This window comes from Coregonus lavaretus, assembly GCF_964263955.1.
Source record: "Coregonus lavaretus genome assembly, chromosome: 4".
Classification (NCBI taxonomy): Eukaryota; Metazoa; Chordata; class Actinopteri; order Salmoniformes; family Salmonidae; genus Coregonus; species Coregonus lavaretus.
In genome coordinates, this window is record NC_139991.1 from 17,767,524 (window position 1) to 17,785,266 (window position 17,743).

The 17,743-nt window shown below is 40.4% G+C and overlaps 3 protein-coding genes across 4 annotated transcripts in view; 2 read left to right on the forward strand and 1 right to left on the reverse strand.

The window, feature by feature from the left end:
* The first annotated feature begins 161 nt into the window (after positions 1-161).
* On the forward strand, positions 162-3,079 carry LOC311128417 (putative nuclease HARBI1). The gene is made up of 3 exons (XM_084160541.1): positions 162-208; positions 576-1,258; positions 1,383-3,079. The coding sequence occupies exons 2-3, from the start codon at positions 589-591 to the stop codon at positions 1,757-1,759; spliced, it is 1,047 nt and encodes a 348-aa protein (XP_084016667.1). The 5' UTR covers positions 162-208; positions 576-588; the 3' UTR covers positions 1,760-3,079.
* Positions 3,080-3,934: 855 nt separating this feature from the next.
* LOC311127086 (ras-related and estrogen-regulated growth inhibitor-like) lies at positions 3,935-7,049 on the forward strand (the record flags this gene model as incomplete). The annotated part of the gene is made up of 6 exons (XM_084158852.1): positions 3,935-4,013; positions 4,311-4,367; positions 4,465-4,538; positions 5,728-5,875; positions 6,453-6,546; positions 6,860-7,049. The coding sequence occupies 6 exons, from the start codon at positions 3,935-3,937 to the stop codon at positions 7,047-7,049; spliced, it is 642 nt and encodes a 213-aa protein (XP_084014978.1).
* A 4,483-nt stretch (positions 7,050-11,532) lies between these two features.
* LOC311128282 (PHD finger protein 21A-like) overlaps positions 11,533-17,743 on the reverse strand; it is a 39,168-nt gene continuing 32,957 nt past the window's right edge. For both annotated transcript variants that reach the window (XM_084160345.1, XM_084160344.1), the window contains 9 exons: positions 17,454-17,576; positions 17,290-17,341; positions 17,056-17,135; positions 16,731-16,791; positions 15,202-15,368; positions 14,499-14,654; positions 12,412-12,487; positions 12,204-12,307; positions 11,533-12,085 (listed from right to left, as the gene is read on the reverse strand). In XM_084160345.1, the coding sequence (XP_084016471.1) occupies positions 11,621-12,085; positions 12,204-12,307; positions 12,412-12,487; positions 14,499-14,654; positions 15,202-15,368; positions 16,731-16,791; positions 17,056-17,135; positions 17,290-17,341; positions 17,454-17,576 (1,284 nt within the window). In that variant the 3' untranslated portion in view covers positions 11,533-11,620. The remainder of the gene's footprint in view (positions 12,086-12,203; positions 12,308-12,411; positions 12,488-14,498; positions 14,655-15,201; positions 15,369-16,730; positions 16,792-17,055; positions 17,136-17,289; positions 17,342-17,453; positions 17,577-17,743) is intronic.

Here is a 17,743-nt window from a genome sequence, read left to right on the forward strand (position 1 = left end):
CAGAAGAAGAAAAAATATCGATATTTCAGTGTTTTAATATCAATAAAAACATATTACACGTTGTTTTGGAAACAATAATTACCTACGTTTGTTTGTTTTAAAATAAAATCGAAACTGCGTCTCACCTATTTTTGCTAGATATCAGAAAAGTGACATGCGCAGTGTACTTTGCGCAGACGAGTCACAACGACAACAACAACAAACGCTGGTAGGATTCAAATTCGACGTGTTTTTACTAATGATTTATATTTATAGTTCGTATTCTTCTAATTTAGCACCATCTCGGGTGACTCTGGTTCACTGTTCCCAAAGAAATGTCTGATAAGGAAATTGCTAGGCTAGCCTTTATGCTAGCCAGTACCGTTAGCTAGCTAGCTACAACAAATTGTATAGAAAACCAATCATCTTTATATCTAGTAGAGACCATCTCTGACTTAGCTAACTGGACATTTGGTTAGAGTGGAAGCATATCAACCCAGACCAGAACATAATATTGAAAGAAACAGACCATGCTAAAAACACAAGGCTCTATTTTGATGCATTCAACAATGCCTTTCTCATTTTTCCCCCTACAGAATATCAGTGGAAATGGCTATACAAATAGCCATCCTGGATTGTGACCTGCTGCTCCATGGTCGTGGACATAAAACTCTCGACAGGTTTGATATAGAGACTGTTTCAGATGAGTTCCTATTAACAACATTTGGATTCCCTCGAGATTTCATCTACTACCTAGTGGAGCTACTGCGTGACACTTTATCACGACGTACGCAACGGTCTCGAGCAATCAGCCCAGAAGTTCAGATTCTTGCTGCTTTAGGATTCTATACCTCAGGATCCTTCCAGACGAGGATGGGAGATGCCATTGGCATTAGCCAGGCTTCCATGAGTCGCTGTGTGACAAATGTAACCAAGGCACTGGTTGAGAAAGCTCCAGAGTGCATAGGATTCATGAGAGACGAAGCCACAAAACAGCAGTCCAAAGAGGAGTTTTTCAGGGTAGCGGGAATACCTAACGTCATGGGTGTTGTAGACTGTGCCCATATAGCCATTAAGGCACCCAATGCAGAGGATTCTTCATATGTCAATAAGAAAGGCTTCCATTCAATAAACTGCCAACTTGTGTGTGATGCCAGGGGACTTTTGCTCAGTGCAGAGACTAACTGGCCTGGCAGCTTACAGGATAACTGCATATTTAAACAGTCTTCTGTGTACAAGGAATTGGAAGAACAGGAAAATCATGAAGGCTGGTTATTAGGTAATATAGCTCATAATCCTCCATTTAAACTTTCATTGTTGAAAATACATTAAAAAACAAATTGTCTTGCTCTTCAAGCCTCCCTCTTTCATAATGTCTAACCTAGCCATGTCTTGTCTTGTAGGAGACTGCTGCTATCCTTTAAAGAAATGGCTGATGACACCTGTCCAGTACCCAGAAACATCAGCAGACTTTCGATACAACCTGGCTCACACTGCCACTCATGAGATTGTGGACCGCACGTTCAGGGCCATTCAAACCCGTTTCCGTTGCCTGGATGGGTCCAAAGGCTACCTTCAGTACTCACCTGAGAAGTGCTCTCACATCATTCTGGCCTGCTGCGTCTTGCACAATGTGTCATTGCAATCAGGCTTGGATGCCTGGACGTTTGAGAGGACTGATATACCAGACCAGTCAGAGGAGGGCAGTCAAAAGCCAGAGGCTGTGGACTCAGAGGCAGTCCGAATCCGCCAGGAGCTCATACTTAGTCACTTCAGCTAGGTCTGCATGCTCAGAATCAATGGGGAAAACACTGTATGGTTCACAGAGACACTGCCTGCAATGGAGAAATGGTTGACACCAGATTCTGGATAAGCAGAAAGAAAGATGATTTTGTGAATAATATAGGTTGTAGGAGGTATATATGTACAGTGCTTTCAGAAATTATTCATACCCCTGACTTATTCCACATTTTGTTGTTGGATTAAATATATTATTTTTCTCACCCATCTACACACAATACCCCATAATGACAAAGTGAAAACACATTTATTGAAAATGAAATTTGTATCCTAAAAAACTCCGTAGTCCTTTCCGATGACAAGCATACCCATAACATGAAGCAGCCACCACCATGCTTGAAAATATGGTGGTACTCAGTGATGTGTTGTGTTGGATTTGCCCTAAACGTAACGCTTTGTACTCACAACATAAAGTTGATTTCTTTACCAAATGTTTTGCAGTTTTACTTTAGTAACTTATTGCAAACAGGATGCATGTTTTGGAATAATTGTATTCTGTACAGGCTTCCTTCTTTTCACTCTGTCATTTAGCTTAGTATTGTGGAGTAACTAAAATGTGTTTGATCCATCCTCAGTTTTCTCCTATCAACTCTGTAACTGTTTTAAAGTCACCATTGGCCTCATGGTGAAATCCCTGAGCGGTTTCCTTCCTCTCTGGCAACTGAGTTAGGAAGGACACCTGTATCTTTGTAGTGACTGGGTGTATTGATACACCATCCAAAGTGTAATTAAAAAACTTCACCATGCTCAAAGGGATATTCAATGTTAGCTTCTTTTTTTTTACCCATCTACCAATAGGTGCCCTTCTTTGCGAGGCATTGGAAAACCTGCCTGGTCTTTGTGATTGAATCTGTGTTTGAAATTCACTGCTCGACTGAGGGACCTTACAGATAATTGTATGTGTCGGGTAAAGAGATGAGGTAGTCATTCAAAAATCAAGGTAAACACTGTTATTGCACACAGAGTGAATCCAGCAACTTATTATGTGGCTTGTGAAACAAATGTTTCTCCTGAACTTATTTAGGCTTGCCATAACAAAGGGGTTGATACTTATTATTGACTCAAGACATTTCAGCTTTTCATTTTTAATGAATTTGTGAAAAAATGTAAAAACATAATTCCACTTTGACATTATGGGGTATTATGTGTAGGCCAGTGACACAAAATCTCAGTTTAATCCATTTTAAATTGAAGCTGTAACACAGCAAAATGTGGAAAAAGTCTAGGGGTGTAAATCTTTTCTGAAGACACGTATGTATTTGCAGACATGGGAATTGGCTACAATAAATACATGTGTCTATGCCTGTTTCATTTATTTTGCTCTTTATAACCAACAATTTCTTCAAATCTGATCAGAGATACGCATAACTATGCACAACTATATTTAAAAAAAAACTTAACAGTTTAAAATTTATTCCAGAAACTGTTTGATAAAAAGTTTATTCGCCATATCAGTTTGTTTGAGTTAACGGTGCAAAGACCAAGCAAGCTGTCTCCATCGCACAGCATGCTTGGTTATCAACAGCAATACATCAAATCAATTTAATGAAACTTGGAAGGGGCGCGCCTTCAAAAAGAAGAAATTGTTTCATTTTGAAAAGGGAAACTAAAGGCGATGGATGGACTGAGCTGAAAACCAGAGCAAGTGATGGAGAACAAACGTCTCCCAGCAACTTATTGAGTAATTGGAGGACCAGACATAGCGAAGTGAGTGAGTAAGGATAGAGAATATTTCATATGCTCGCAAAATTACATCCGATGTGTGTTGCACCGTTTTTGTTTAAAAAAAAGAAGAAAATATGCATGAACAGACGTAGCAGGAGTTCTCAGAACTCGGCTGAATCCTGGTTTTGAACTAACTGTTGTAGACTGAAGAAAAAAGTGTTCAACTTATTTAGACAAGCTGTGATTATTTGTAAAGTAAGTTCATACATGTTTTAGTGTTTATAAAGAATTAATCAACATAACTCATTGGCATGCAATTTATTTTTATTGGTATAACGGTGTAACCAGCCACACAATCGAACTTTTTCGCAAGCACCAACATGATGACCACACAATTTGAAATAGGCTTGCCGGATAACAATAACATGTTATATGTTTTAGATATTGATACAATGCAGCCTGTTTTCAATACACTTTTCCCATCCAAGCTATGACCGATTCTGGACCGTCTAGAAAAATGTCACGGGCAAAGTTGGTGATACTTGGACGAGACAACTGTGGAAAGACAGGTATTGAAAATTATTTTAAAATGAAGAATGGCTTAAATTGAGTGGGATATTGAATGGCTCATCCAGGACTGACTTTTTAAAAAAGTCTAAAGGTGAGACAAATCTGCAATACAAAAATGAATGTAAAATAATAATACTCTGAATTGTTGATACTATGTTAATTTAGTATGATGTTTACTATGCTATTTACTAATATGTACTATCTGTAGCCTAGGCTTAACTAATGTGGGGAGGTCTACGCAAGGGGAAATATTTCAAATACCTGAGTGCTCATGGTCTGCTTTGTTTTAACTGCAGCCCTGTGTGTTAGATTCATCACCAAGCGCTACATAGGAGAGTATGACCATAAAAAGGGTAAAGACAATCTGCATCTAATTTTACTGTCCCTTATGTAAGTTGCCACTTGACTATATTAGGCTGACAGCATTCTGTCTGTGGTGTTCTCATACAGAAGTAACTTACAGGTGTCGGAAAACTGTGGACAAGGAGACCATCGATTTGGAGATATTGGACACAGCCAACAAGGTACTATCCAAAGACTGAGGCCATCATATTCTTGGCTTTACTTTGATCTCAGAATTCAGTCTATATTTGACTGTTTGGGGGATTTGTTTCTCTCTGCCCTTGTGTCAGACCTCTATAAACCCAAAGAGGAAGATTACTCTCAGTCTCAGACAACAACCAGACCCCCATACCATTCCTTTCAAGTCTGTTTTCTTGAATCATGGTGCCTTAAAGTGTCTTGGACATAATATCAACAATGTTGACATTGATAAAATATAATGGTACTGAGGACCAGAAACATCTGATGCGACAATGAAAAGAACACTCAAGGCCATTTGAGTGGATTAACTATCCCATCTACTGTCAGTAGTTTTGAATGAAGATTAAACTAAAAAGTAAACAGCCGTCTCATCACTTAACCTGTCAAATGGAAACTCACAAGGTCAAGGATATGGTATGTGCACATCCTGCAAAAAAACATGCTCCAGGTGCTTGAGCTTCAAGTTCCTTGGTGTCTACATCACCAACAAACTATCATGGTCCAAGCACACCAAGACAGTCGTGAAGAGTGCACAACAAAACCTATTCCCCCTAAGGAGACTGAAAAGATTTGGCATGGGTCCTCAGATCCTCAAAAGGTTCTACAGCTGCACCATCGAGAGCATCCTGACTTGTTGCATCACTGCCTGGTATGGCAACTGCTCAGCCTCCGACCGCAAGGCACTACAGAGGGTAGTGTGTACAGCCCAGCACATCACTGGGGCCAAGCTTCCTGCCATCCAGGACCTCTATACCAGGCGGTGTCAGAGGAAGGCCCTAAAAATGGTCAAAGACTCCAGCCACCCTAGTCATAGACTGTTCTCTCTGCTACTGCACGGCAAGCGGTACCGGAGCGCCAAGTGTAGGTCCATGAGGCTTCTAAACAGCTTCTACCCCCAAGCCATAAGACTCCTGAACATCTAATCAAATGGCTACCCGGACTATTTGCATTGATTTAAACAAACAATTGTAGAGAACAAAACAAATCCACACACTGGCATATGCTCCCAAAAGTGCTATGTCCCTGCTAAAGTCGAAATGTTGCCATGAACAGACCACTTTTAAGAGCATAAAACCAGTGTGCAGATGTATTTAGTTCTTTATTAAATCAAAACTCAACCTTTGTGGTCCCCCCCTCCCCCCATATCTCGTTATCTCTCTCTCTCTGCAGGAGTGTGTGGGTTCTGCAGCACCTTCTCTTGAGAGTTCCATTAAATGGGGCGACGGTTTCCTTATTATGTATTCCATCACAGACCGGAGCAGCTTTGAGTCCGTCTCACGCTTAAAGAGGCTTATTGATCATGTCAAGCAGACCCTGGGTGAGACAGCTATTTTGACCTTTGGAAACACTAGGGGAAAGGGCAATCAAATAGAGTCTGGGGTGGAGGGCATCTCATTATTGCAGAGGTTACATCTTCTAAGAGGCTATAGGGCAGCCTAGAACCAAACCCACCCATGACTCTTACAGAACCTACGTCACATAGGCTAGTCCAGCTATCTTTTCATTGAAGGAAATTCAGCTTTTGTATAAGGTTTATCTAATTTATCGGAATGATTCCATTAAATCACTCATGACTAGGGGAACTGGTTTTATCAAGGCTGTGTTAAACTGAGTTTGACTGCTTACAGCTTTTGCTGTAATAAAAGACTTAAGCCACTGTTACACACCAGGACAGTGAATCCACCAGGCAAGGTTTATAAAACAGTAGGTCTGCTTATCGTAACTGCAAACGTGGTGGTTGTCTTTTCTCAGTTGTCACTTTTACGACAGTGCATAGCCTCAAAATCCTTGCAAGATAGATCATCTTAAACAAGATCATCTCTGTGTGTATTGTGTGTGTGTGTGTTTTGTGTCCCTTTAATAGGTTTCTAAAGTCTGTTTTATGCTTTCAACAGGCATGCCTACTGTAATAGTTGCGAATAAATGTGACATAGAGAATGGAAGGATGGTGCAGACAGAAGAAGGAAAGGCCCTTGCCAGTGATCTGAGGTAACATGTTTCCTTTGATTCACTTGTCTGGTGCCATCAGCAACAATTTCCATTCAGTTATATTCTTATTAGCCTTGGAACACTGAATCCTACTACATTTTGAAGATGTGTGAAGTAAGATGTAGTAAAAGTTTTTGCCAACACAAGTGAATGAAAATATAATCAGCCAGTGGTGAATGATCCATGCTGGAAAACCATTTCTTTGTCCCTCAACCATATCCATACATTAAATTGACCAGTTGTCAATGTCCATTTGTTTTCAGTGGGCGATGAAGAATGGAGAACGTATCTTTAGCCTCTTGTGTATGTTCAGGTGCAGCTTCTTTGAGTTGTCTGTGGCGGAGTGTTCTGCGGCTGTGGAGGTAGCGGTTGAGAAGTTGGTACGAGAGGTGCGTCTGGAGTACCACCGCCACCTACTGGCCATGGACAAACGCTCACGCATGCTCCAGATGAGGCATGCACTGAGCCGCAAGCTCACCCGCAGCAAGACCATGCAGTGGTGACCAAGGCAGCTCAGTCTGGCCCCCTGAGAACTGACTGAAGATCTACCGTTCCTATCTTCATCTGCGTTATGCGAAAGTTGACAGCGAGAGGTCAGTGGCTAGTTTCCTTATAACAAGCACATAGAAGTTGGAGAAGAACACTGACTTCATGGGTTTGGAAATAATGGACAGCATTTCACACAAAGTATATATATTGTGTGTCTATGGCTACATATTTGGTTAATGCACAATTGCATAGGGGTTCACACTGCTTTGATATGGCACTTGACAACATAAATGGGAGTTTGACAGAAAGCAGCTGAAAATGGATCGGAAGTTGCACTTTGACCAGGAGGTATTATCTCTGTTTGACATTGAATTATGGGTAATTCCATTATTACAAAAAGATTAGACATCATGTAAACTGAAATGTTATTTTGTTAGACATTTTGGTGTCTACAGTGTTTGTAAGGAGAACTGTCACACACTAAATATTGATGGCTGTTTATAATCAGGATATATTTATACAGAGAGAAGAGAAGTCACAATTACAACTTTGTAATTTTATTAAAAAATTGTCAAATAAATAAATACAAATTGATCGAATGCTCCAAAAATCTCGACTTACTCTGACACTGCAATGGAATTTGCCAAACACTGCATACAAATAGCTACATAAAATAACTAAAGTACAGGAAAGAGGTAAAGGAAATCAGTGGATCACAGGCAACAAAAAGGATAGGTAACAAAACCGTAGTAAAAAATAAACAAATACTTCTTTAAAAAAATTGTGAAAAAATACAACTGACAAATATTACAAGAGAGTATGCAGTTTGTGTAATAAACCATTTACACTATATTCAGCACATTAGTGCCTGTGACTTGCTTGATTTGCTACAATGCATCTTATCCAAGAGGAAGAATACTTTACGTTAAGAAAAAACCTTCTAAATTTATGAAATGATATGAGTGCATGAGGTAAGAGGTGGGACAGAGGTTACAAGAAAGGGGGGTCTCCATATTGATGGCAATGAAATGCAACTAGAATACTTGAAGGCCACAGATGTGACATGATATAGCATGAGAATAACTGTTTTCAGAACTAATCAAGATATGCAGAGAATCCAAAGTAATGAATGCACTGGTATGGATGAAGAATCTACTCAATATTGGTTTCCTAATTGGTTGCTCTCATTGTGAATAATATTTAGCTGGTGTACATCATAAATGGAAATAAAAAAGGCTTTAAAATCATTCTTTGGATATTAACGTTGTTTCCAAAAATTTTTTACCACATGACATTTACTTTCTTTCACAGCACAAAGCACTACACAATATTTGAGTTGGCCATACCACATCCTCCCCTATTTTCCTCCCTATATCAGAAAATACAAACAATTACACCCATAATATTCAGCACTTTGCCTTCAAAGTTATGATCCAATAAAAGTCACTAATTGAGAATAATATTTCATTTCCTACACGAGTCATTGGGGTACGTATACAGTATATGAAACATTTAATGGTACAGCTGTAGTTTTCAATATGCTGCTGTAACACTTTACATTAAGGTAGCCTATACCCTTCATCACTGGTCTATAAAGTGTTACTTATTAGTTATGGGTTTTAAACTAAAATCTGTAAACTACTAAATAACAGTCTATAAACTACTTATAACTATTTTATGAAAGGTACCTTAAAGTAAAGTGTTACCAAGGTTGGAAAGGTTAAATTCAGTTCTAAATGGAATGGTTTTTATAAGTATAATCATGTCCATACAATCTATTTGCATATGTAGGCATAGATTTGTTGAGGTTTTGACAACTGTAGTAGTTGTTTTTTTTGGCTCACCATGCTGAGCAAAGATAGGGAGAGTATTTGCTGAGATCCTTATTATTTCTATTGCATTATTGAGGCACTGAGAGCTACATTTTCTAAGCTTCTGCACCATAAAAAAAAAGTGTCATCACTGCTGCCACTTTTATAATTTGCATCTTGCTCTGTGAAGATGGCAAATGTACAAACAGGAAAGAACTAAATGATATAACACTGTTGAGTGTTCAACCAAAGGTGCATTATAATATTAGCTAATTACTTGTATTTGAGGGACTTGGTGGAGGGAAAACTCAAATAGTAGTTCAAATCACAATCCTTATTTTTCATACACTGGCAAGTCAAGTCAAAACTAATCAGAACTCTTACATGATGACTCAGAGCAACTGACCCCTTGTGAAAACAATAGATTCCAATTTTAGCCAATCATTTCAGTTCTGTGCAAAGAAAAGTCGATTTCCTGAAATGGTACATCACAAATAGACAATATTTCCATAATTCACTGAATTTTTTTGAGACACTCAAATAAGACCAACAATACACCGAACACAGTTTGTTCACGAGGAGCAAGAATTTCTTAAGGCAATTGCTATACAATGACAAGTACTGCAGGCCATCCACACAAGACACTGGACTGGGCCATCACTTATTCTTTAACTAATGCTTTCCTCTTGATCTGGCTATAGATTAAAACCGCTTTGCATCTTCCCTTGTGCTTTCCAGTTAATTGCATTATTATGATTTTTTATTTTGAAAAACTTAAATCTGTCTAAAACATTGCCATGGTTGGGTGCATTTCATGTCAGAGAAAATATATAGGGCCTTGTAAACGCCTTCAAACTCTCTAGAAAAGGTACCCCAGGGGAACCCATACCATATGGTGTAGTACAGCAAGTAGGTGAAATGAAATTGTATGTTTACTGGCAACCTATTCCTTAATTTCCATTTAATGTCCCTAATTTCTCAAGTGTTTCACAACTAATATATCTACATTTCATTGCAACTCTAAGGACTTAATCATGTAAAATGGCAGGTTATAAATAAAAGCTACACGTACTGTACAAAAGGGTAAACAATGTGTAAAATGAAAGGTGACTTGTCAGTGTTGTGGTGTAAAATATAATCATTAAAATGTTCAAATTTACTTTAGACATGTTTATGGCAGGACGGGTGTATGTGGTTCGGTTCCAGTTTTTTTTGCCAACAAGCTTGTGCTTTTCCTATAGGGCTCCTGGCAGTTTTTCCAAACAACATTTGGAACAATGTCATTGCCACACTCTCTTTTGTTTGTATGTAACGGCCATGCAAAATTTGTGCCCATCTATGGGAACTCCTAATTGAAACCTTAAAAACATTATATAAGAAAATAGGACTGTTTCCCTGCTGTATTTGGATACAATAGCATTTGGCAGTTATGAATTCAGCATATTGAATGATAATTCAATTGCAAGGAACATCTAAAAAAACAAAGCTATTTACATATTATTTTCCAGTTCGAATATATTTTATAAGAAACCAAAGTAATGCGAAACAGAAAAGCACTTTTGAAGAAGCATATCTTGATATTTGAAAACTAGGAAGACCTGAATACAAATAGATCCCCCCAGAATAAATTGTTAGTTTCCTTTAGCAACAGATCCCAGGGGCATGACAAACGGACACAAAAAACCTCTCAGACAATATCTGAACTGATAGTTGCAAAGTCCCCATGCATGCCTAGAGCTGCATTCACATGGACTCTATCATTCAAATGGAATATTGATGCAGCAGCTTTCTTTTTATGTCTCCCAATGTATCACTCCAAAAATGGGTCAATCATATTCTCAACAAGCAAAAAGGAATGCTAAGTTCAGCAACAATGGACAATGCAACACAAGTCATGATAAGGTTACATTGAAAAGAAAAACATCTCCGTCGTCAATGAAGCATGCAATGAGTCCATGTGATGCGGCTGAAGACCACGGATCTTAAGCTGAATGCTGAGCTCCTCCCACTGTAGTCGGTCTGTCCAGCTGTCTGTTGGGCAGCACTGAGGTGACAGTGGATACAACTTGAACGTGAGGCTGACCTATGCTGATCCATCATCTGTCCTGTGATGTTACTTTAAGCTGTATTGTCAGGGGTTTTGGTGGTTGTAATGGGGCAGGTGGGATACATGGATGGAGGTGGGCTGGAGCTCCTTTAAGACAAAAAGTGTGATTTGGGACAAATCATATCCCTCAGGCAATACTTCAGTGATTTTCACTGTTGACAAATACTGCAGCAAACAAAACCTTGTCCCCTGGTCGTTTTTAAATTCCAAATGGCTGCTATGGTGTTTTGGTTGATCCAATTGTTTCTGGTGTGGTGTATGTGGTGGATCTTCAGGCGAGCAGGCAGGTCTTGTCTTTGGACATCTCGGATCCATCTCCCCTGAAGCTGCAGATTAAGACACCCTAAGAAACCATCCCCACAAAGAGGCGCTATGGCGACTATTGGAGGCACACATTGGTGTGATGTTTATTACTATTAACAATATCGTTATTATTAGTAAGAGTGTCAATATCATCAGACTTGAATAATAATCTTTGACCTCGATTGGCATACCACTGGTACATAAATCACCCTCCTTCGTCCCTTTCCATTTCTCGATCAGATACTCATAATGTATGTCCTCTCAGACAATCCAATAATACACAACTACAATAACAACGACCCAAAAATATATATGTTGGCGTGTGTTAATCCATTGGCAACTTTGGGCAACTTCATGGGGTGCTTTATCTTTTTCTTTCCCTCTCTCCATATTTGGGGGTTCCTGTCTCTGGACTGGGTGGGTGGGTGTTATTTGGCCCCTCTGCTACATCCACAGGGGCCGGTGCAATAGTCTGGGGAGGCGCTAAGGTTTTGCCGAGGCTGCTGCTGTTGAGGTTGTCAATCTCTTTAACTTCCTCTTTCTCATCCTCCTCTGCCGCCCCGTCTGTGTTGTTGTTCAGGTCATCCCTACTATTGTTACTTATGTTCTTGTGATCCTCAGGACTTGTGTCGTCCGTGTGGTCAGCACTGGCACAGTCTGTTCCTCCATTTGTGATGCTGGTCTGGACCGCTGGCGGTGGCGGTGAGGCCTCAGGGGATGGGCAGAAGTTCATGCCCTGAATGAGATGCACCAGGCCCTTGACCTTCTCCAGGGAGTTGTGCATGTCCCTCTGACGGGCCAGGATAGTGTTCTTGTTCTCCATGCATTTCTTTAGAGGGAAATAGGGACAGACCTATTAGTAATTAACCATCCAGTTAATGTACTGTTCTGAGATGACTTCACATGACTTCAGTGTTAGCATCAGTGTCATGCAGTGTGATGCTTACCGTTATGGATTGGCTCAGCTGTTTGACCCTTTGTTCTAGCTGTTCTCTGTCCTGCTTCAGTTCCGAGCTCCACTTCACCAGTTTCTGCTTCTCCTCCTCTTTAGCTGTCAGCCAGAAGACAGAGAAACCATTACAGTCAACGCTGTGTTAATTATATTAATACAAATTCATTTGAGGTAGCTCTTTTAATATCTGTCTTCGTCTGTACCTGCTTTATATGCAATGTAGGAATGAACGATAGCGAGGGTTCCAGGCCATGGGATTGCCTCATCTTTCATCAAAATCTAAAGAAGAAAAGGGAAAACATTTGAAACCATGTCAACAATAGGATTAGTTCTGCATCTTTTTTGTATTGTTGTAATAACCATTCAACCATCCATCCATTATGTTTCAGTAGTTTTTGGTGGAGACAGGAGAGCGGAGATATACAGTATAATTCAAATACTGAGCTATATATTATATATATATATGTATGCTGAATTTTTTTTTGAAATGATATTATGTTATACGAATAAAATTGCTAAGAGAAAGAGATTTTGTTTAACAAGTAATACTTTCTTTCTCTCAAAAAGGTAGCGGTCAAAATTATTGACACTCCTAAAGATTCTTATAAATAAAGTAGTCAAAGGTTTAGTATTTGGTCCCATATTACTAGCATATGTGATTCTACAAACATTTTGGATGCATTTGCAGTTAGTTTTGGTTGTTTCAGATTATTTTGTGCCCAATAGAAATTAATGGTAAATAATGTATTGTGTCATTTTGAAGTCACTTTTATTGTAAATAAGAACAAAAATATGTTTCTAAACACTTCTACATTAATGTGGATGCTACCATGATTACGGATAATCCTGAATGAATCGTGAATAATGATGAGTGAGAAAGTTACAGAGGGTCAAAGATTATACCCCCAACACACGCTAACCTCCCGTTATTGGTAATGGTGAAAGCATGTCTTTGGGGCATGATCTCTGACCCTCTGTAACTTTATCACTCATCATTATTCACAGTAGCATCCACATTAATGTAAACGTGTTTAGAAACATATTCTATTGTTATTTGCAATAAAAGTGACTCCAAAATGACACAATACATTATTTACCATTCATTTGTATTTATAATAATAATAATAATATGCCATTTAGCAGACGCTTTTATCCAAAGCGACTTACAGTCATGCGTGCATACATATATATTTTTTTTTTTTGTGTATGGGTGGTCCCGGGGATCGAACCCACTACCTTGGCGTTACAAGCGCCGTGCTCTACCAGCTGAGCTACAGAGGACCACGTAGCTCAGTATTTGGCACAAAATAATCTGAAACACAATCAAATGAACTGCAAATGCATCCAACAATGTAGTCATTGCGTGCTATGAATATGGGACCAAATACTAACCTTTTGACTACTTTAATTATACGAGTATTTATGGGTGTCAATAATTTTGACAGCTACCTTTTTGAGAAAAAATATTATTACTTGTTAAACAAAATCTTTCTCTAAACAATTGTATTAGTATAAAATAATATACTTTCCCAATTTCTATTTGCATAAAATATAGCTCAGTATTTCAATTATTTATTTTATACAGTCATTATTGCTCATCTTTATCAAGGGTGTCAACAATTATTGATCGCACTGTTTGTTGCCTGATTTCTTCACCAACTTTTAGATGTTTATACAATCATGGCTCTGAACGCTGTTGTCATGGATTTTAGGACAGAGAGACAAGGCCATGAATCAAATGATTATTGGTTGCTGTAGGTTATCATACTGTATGTTATGGAATCATTGCACAGAGGGATATCAACATAACACGTCTTCCCTTTCAACCAAGCTACCAAAAGCCCAGGGACACATACAGGGCCCCTGTGGAGAACTTCCACATCACACAAATCTTTCAGAGATCAGACGGACAAGATAAAAAAACAAAAACAAGATGACAGTGCAAGAAGCATTTTGTACAAATAATGAAATGAAATGCATGGCGCTTTCTCATGCCTGTTCAAAAACTTTGTTGGGAGAACTTACAAAGCTAGGAACAGTCTTATTGCTCAGCCACCCTACAATAAGACAAGCTCTGAGATTCCTGAGAGCACTAGGACAAGGTGGCATGAGTAGTTCTCACTGAGGATTCACCTTCTAATATCTCACTCTTACAAACTGCCTTGGATAAACAGGGGTGGCTGGGGCTCAGCAGGAGCTTGTTTTAGCTGCATTTAGTTTACAACCAGCCTGGGAACTGCTGGGGGAGCTTCTAAGTGGCTGAGACTTCAGGGACAGATGCTGCTGTTACCTGGTCGTGACATTTGGGGCAGATCCACATGCCCCTGGGAATGGTTTTCAAGGGTGGAGCGAGGCAGTCCAGATGGTAAACACGTGCACATGTGTCACACATGAGCAACTGACCACTGCGCCTGCACACAGTGCAGAAGTCCTCATGGATGTCTCCCTGTCAGGAAGAATTGCATCAATCAGTATTGTGGCCACTACGCCCAACCGATCATACCTGGATATGTGGGACTAGAGGAGAGGGAGTCGAACTTCACTGAATGACACCTGTCCAATCTGACTGTGCTTTCAAACTGTCCACATTGTAATTGTGTTTGTGGGCACTGGGTGTTGTTCACACTCCACAGTTTTCACTGGATGACCGCGAGTAATGTTGCTGGTCAAGGTACCCTACCAAACCCCAAACACCACTGTCAACAACACTGACGTGTGATGCGTTGATCCAAACATCCTCAGCCAAAGGATGGACTTTTCACTTTGTAAGGTTATGGACACCAGGACACACATAGATTGTCACACATAAATGAATGATGGATGTAATGGCATGTAGGGTGTAAAAGTGAATGGATGTGGAAGGTTTCATGTTGTAACGAGGTATGGTCTGTCCTGAAACCATAGGAACTCAGGGAGATACCACTGAGGGGAGATTTGGGGGGAGGCTTCCTCTAGTCCTGGTAGGTGCAGTGGGCTCTCCATCAGCTACTTACATCCCCGGAGCTGGGGCTAGGCAGAGGGAGGGTGTGGGGGTGGACGGGGAAGTGAGAGCCCCCCCTCTCTGGCCGATGGTGGGCCGGGGAGGCGGAATGACTGCTGGTGGGGGATGTTGGGGTGTGAAGACCCAGCTCAGGAACACTGCTGTATTTGGGTGGGCGACCTGGGTGAGATGAGACACGACAAAACAAAACAAAAACAAAAGAAAGGAAAATGGGAGAACAAAATAAAAAAACATTCTCATGACATACCTGTGACAAGGGGTCCTCATTGGCTAGCGCATAAGGAAGAGGAAGAGGAGGAGCACAGACAGAAGCGTTAGTACACAGCGAGGGGGAACAGCGTGAAGTCGGGTCAAGAGGAAGGGTGAGCTGGGCAAAGCTGACAGTTAATTAGACAGTCGTTCTGAGAACAAACCAGGTCAAAGCAAGATATAAGCCACATCGTATCGACCCGCAGAGCAAAACTTTGTTGAAACAAATGTAAAATCTAATATCAGCTAATATCAATATTATTTCAATGTACTATATGAAACAATAGGTCAAATACAGCTACATTCAACATTGTCAGTCAGAACGTGGGAAGCAAATGCTTGGTTCATATGAGGATTAATGATCCTAAATGTTCTACCCATAGAACTGCAGTGTACCACTAAATCTGTTACATAACAGGCCTCTTAAGTATGTTACAAACAAATTAGCAGTGATGTCTGACTTGGCTTGGCATGCCATACTAGCCTGAAATCCAGAACCTGTTTTGTTGACATTCCACTCCATATACTCCGTGTCATGCTAAACATGACAAGGAGTGGAATGATAACTCAGACTGGTACCCAGGCTAATGCCATACACATAGCATTCAGACAGAGACATGGCTCAAATCCACATGGGGTTTTGCTTGGTGGAGTCCTGGGGTGAGCACATACAGTACAGGCAGAATAATATAATAATATAATATGCCATTTAGCAGACGCTTTTATCCAAAGCGACTTACAGTCATGCGTGCATACATTTTTTTTTGTGTATGGGTGGTCCCGGGGATCGAACCCACTACCTTGGCGTTACAAGCGCCGTGCTCTACCAGCTGAGCTACAGAGGACCACAGAACTATGAAGCCATCCTCAACAATACATTCAGAGCAGGGTGGGAAGGCATCTTACTGAGAGGGCAAAGAGAGCTGGTTAAGTAGCATTAATTACTGACAGGGAAAAATCACAGAGTCAAGCGGCATTAAAGCAGGAAATGCAAGGCAAGGAAAGAGCCAGCTACATTGCATTAGCATGACAGCACAACCAACAGAGCTACTACAGTAAGTCTGTGATGGGACAGTATCACAGTACAACAAAATAACGTATACTAGTCTCCACAGTTATGAGATATGACAGCATAGCCTTCCTGCTGGTATTTGGGAGGCAGGGGTGCGGTCCAATTGACACGGTGGTGTTAACAAGGTTACAAGGTGTGACACTCCACACAACCCTGAGCAGCTAGGTGTTTCCATAACCTGACAGGAGATTCATACTGACCTCTCTTCCTGGTGCCTTGGTGTAGAGGAGTGTTCAGGTATGTGACGCCGTTCTTCTTACGCTGTAAATATACGTTTTATTTACTACTTAGGTAGGGTTCTCTCACAGCAGAGTTAAATGGGTACAGTAGAGTGGGGTCGGTTCCATTTAAATTCCAATCAATTTAGAAAGAAAACCAAATTCCAATTCCAAATGTTCCCCATTGAAGAGAATTTGAATTTTTATGTACTTCCTGAATTGACTGGAATTTAAATGGAATTGACCCCAACCCTGACAGTATCATCATAATGCCATAATAATAACCTTAGTGGCCTATATACTGTACCTCAGGCTCAAACACTGCTCCACTGTACACTGGGTTTGCTGTCGTTCTCCTCTTGCGCTCCTGCCTCCGACTCTGGATCTCTGCACAGGTATCGAATAGACCAGGTCAGTATAACACTATGGATATATCTGATGTTACATTGTCTTCACGCAAGTGCATACATTATTGTAAAAATGTATACAGAACAGGGTGAGGGTGCTATGAAAAAGCAAAGCTCCATTTGGGTCTTCCAACCTTCCAGATGGTCATATGTCACAAGTCCCAAGGACACCATGAAGGCAAGTTTCTGTGGGAGAGAACAAGAAATCACATTTTTATTAAACGTGTCAGAAACAAAGCTGACCATATACTATTATTTTCCTGTTTTCATTGCATCTGTGTATAGAGTATAGGCCCACCTGGGGGTTGTCCTCTCTCTTGTTCCTCAGCAGGGGTGGAGGGGTGCCTCTAGCGGTGTGTAAGGGGGAGGAGGGCGCACTGGCCAATGTCTTCGGCTCTGTAACACCCCGAGCTTTAGCAGTCTGGAGGACAGAAGTAACAGAGTTAGCCACACATTTCAAGAGTCACAGTCGCTCCATGGTGGGTGCTACGCCCCTTCATTAGAGACCTCTCTCCATGAGAAAAACACATATTTTCACACACAGCAAACCAGAACAGAGGGTGGTGATGACTGGCTTATGGAGGTGGA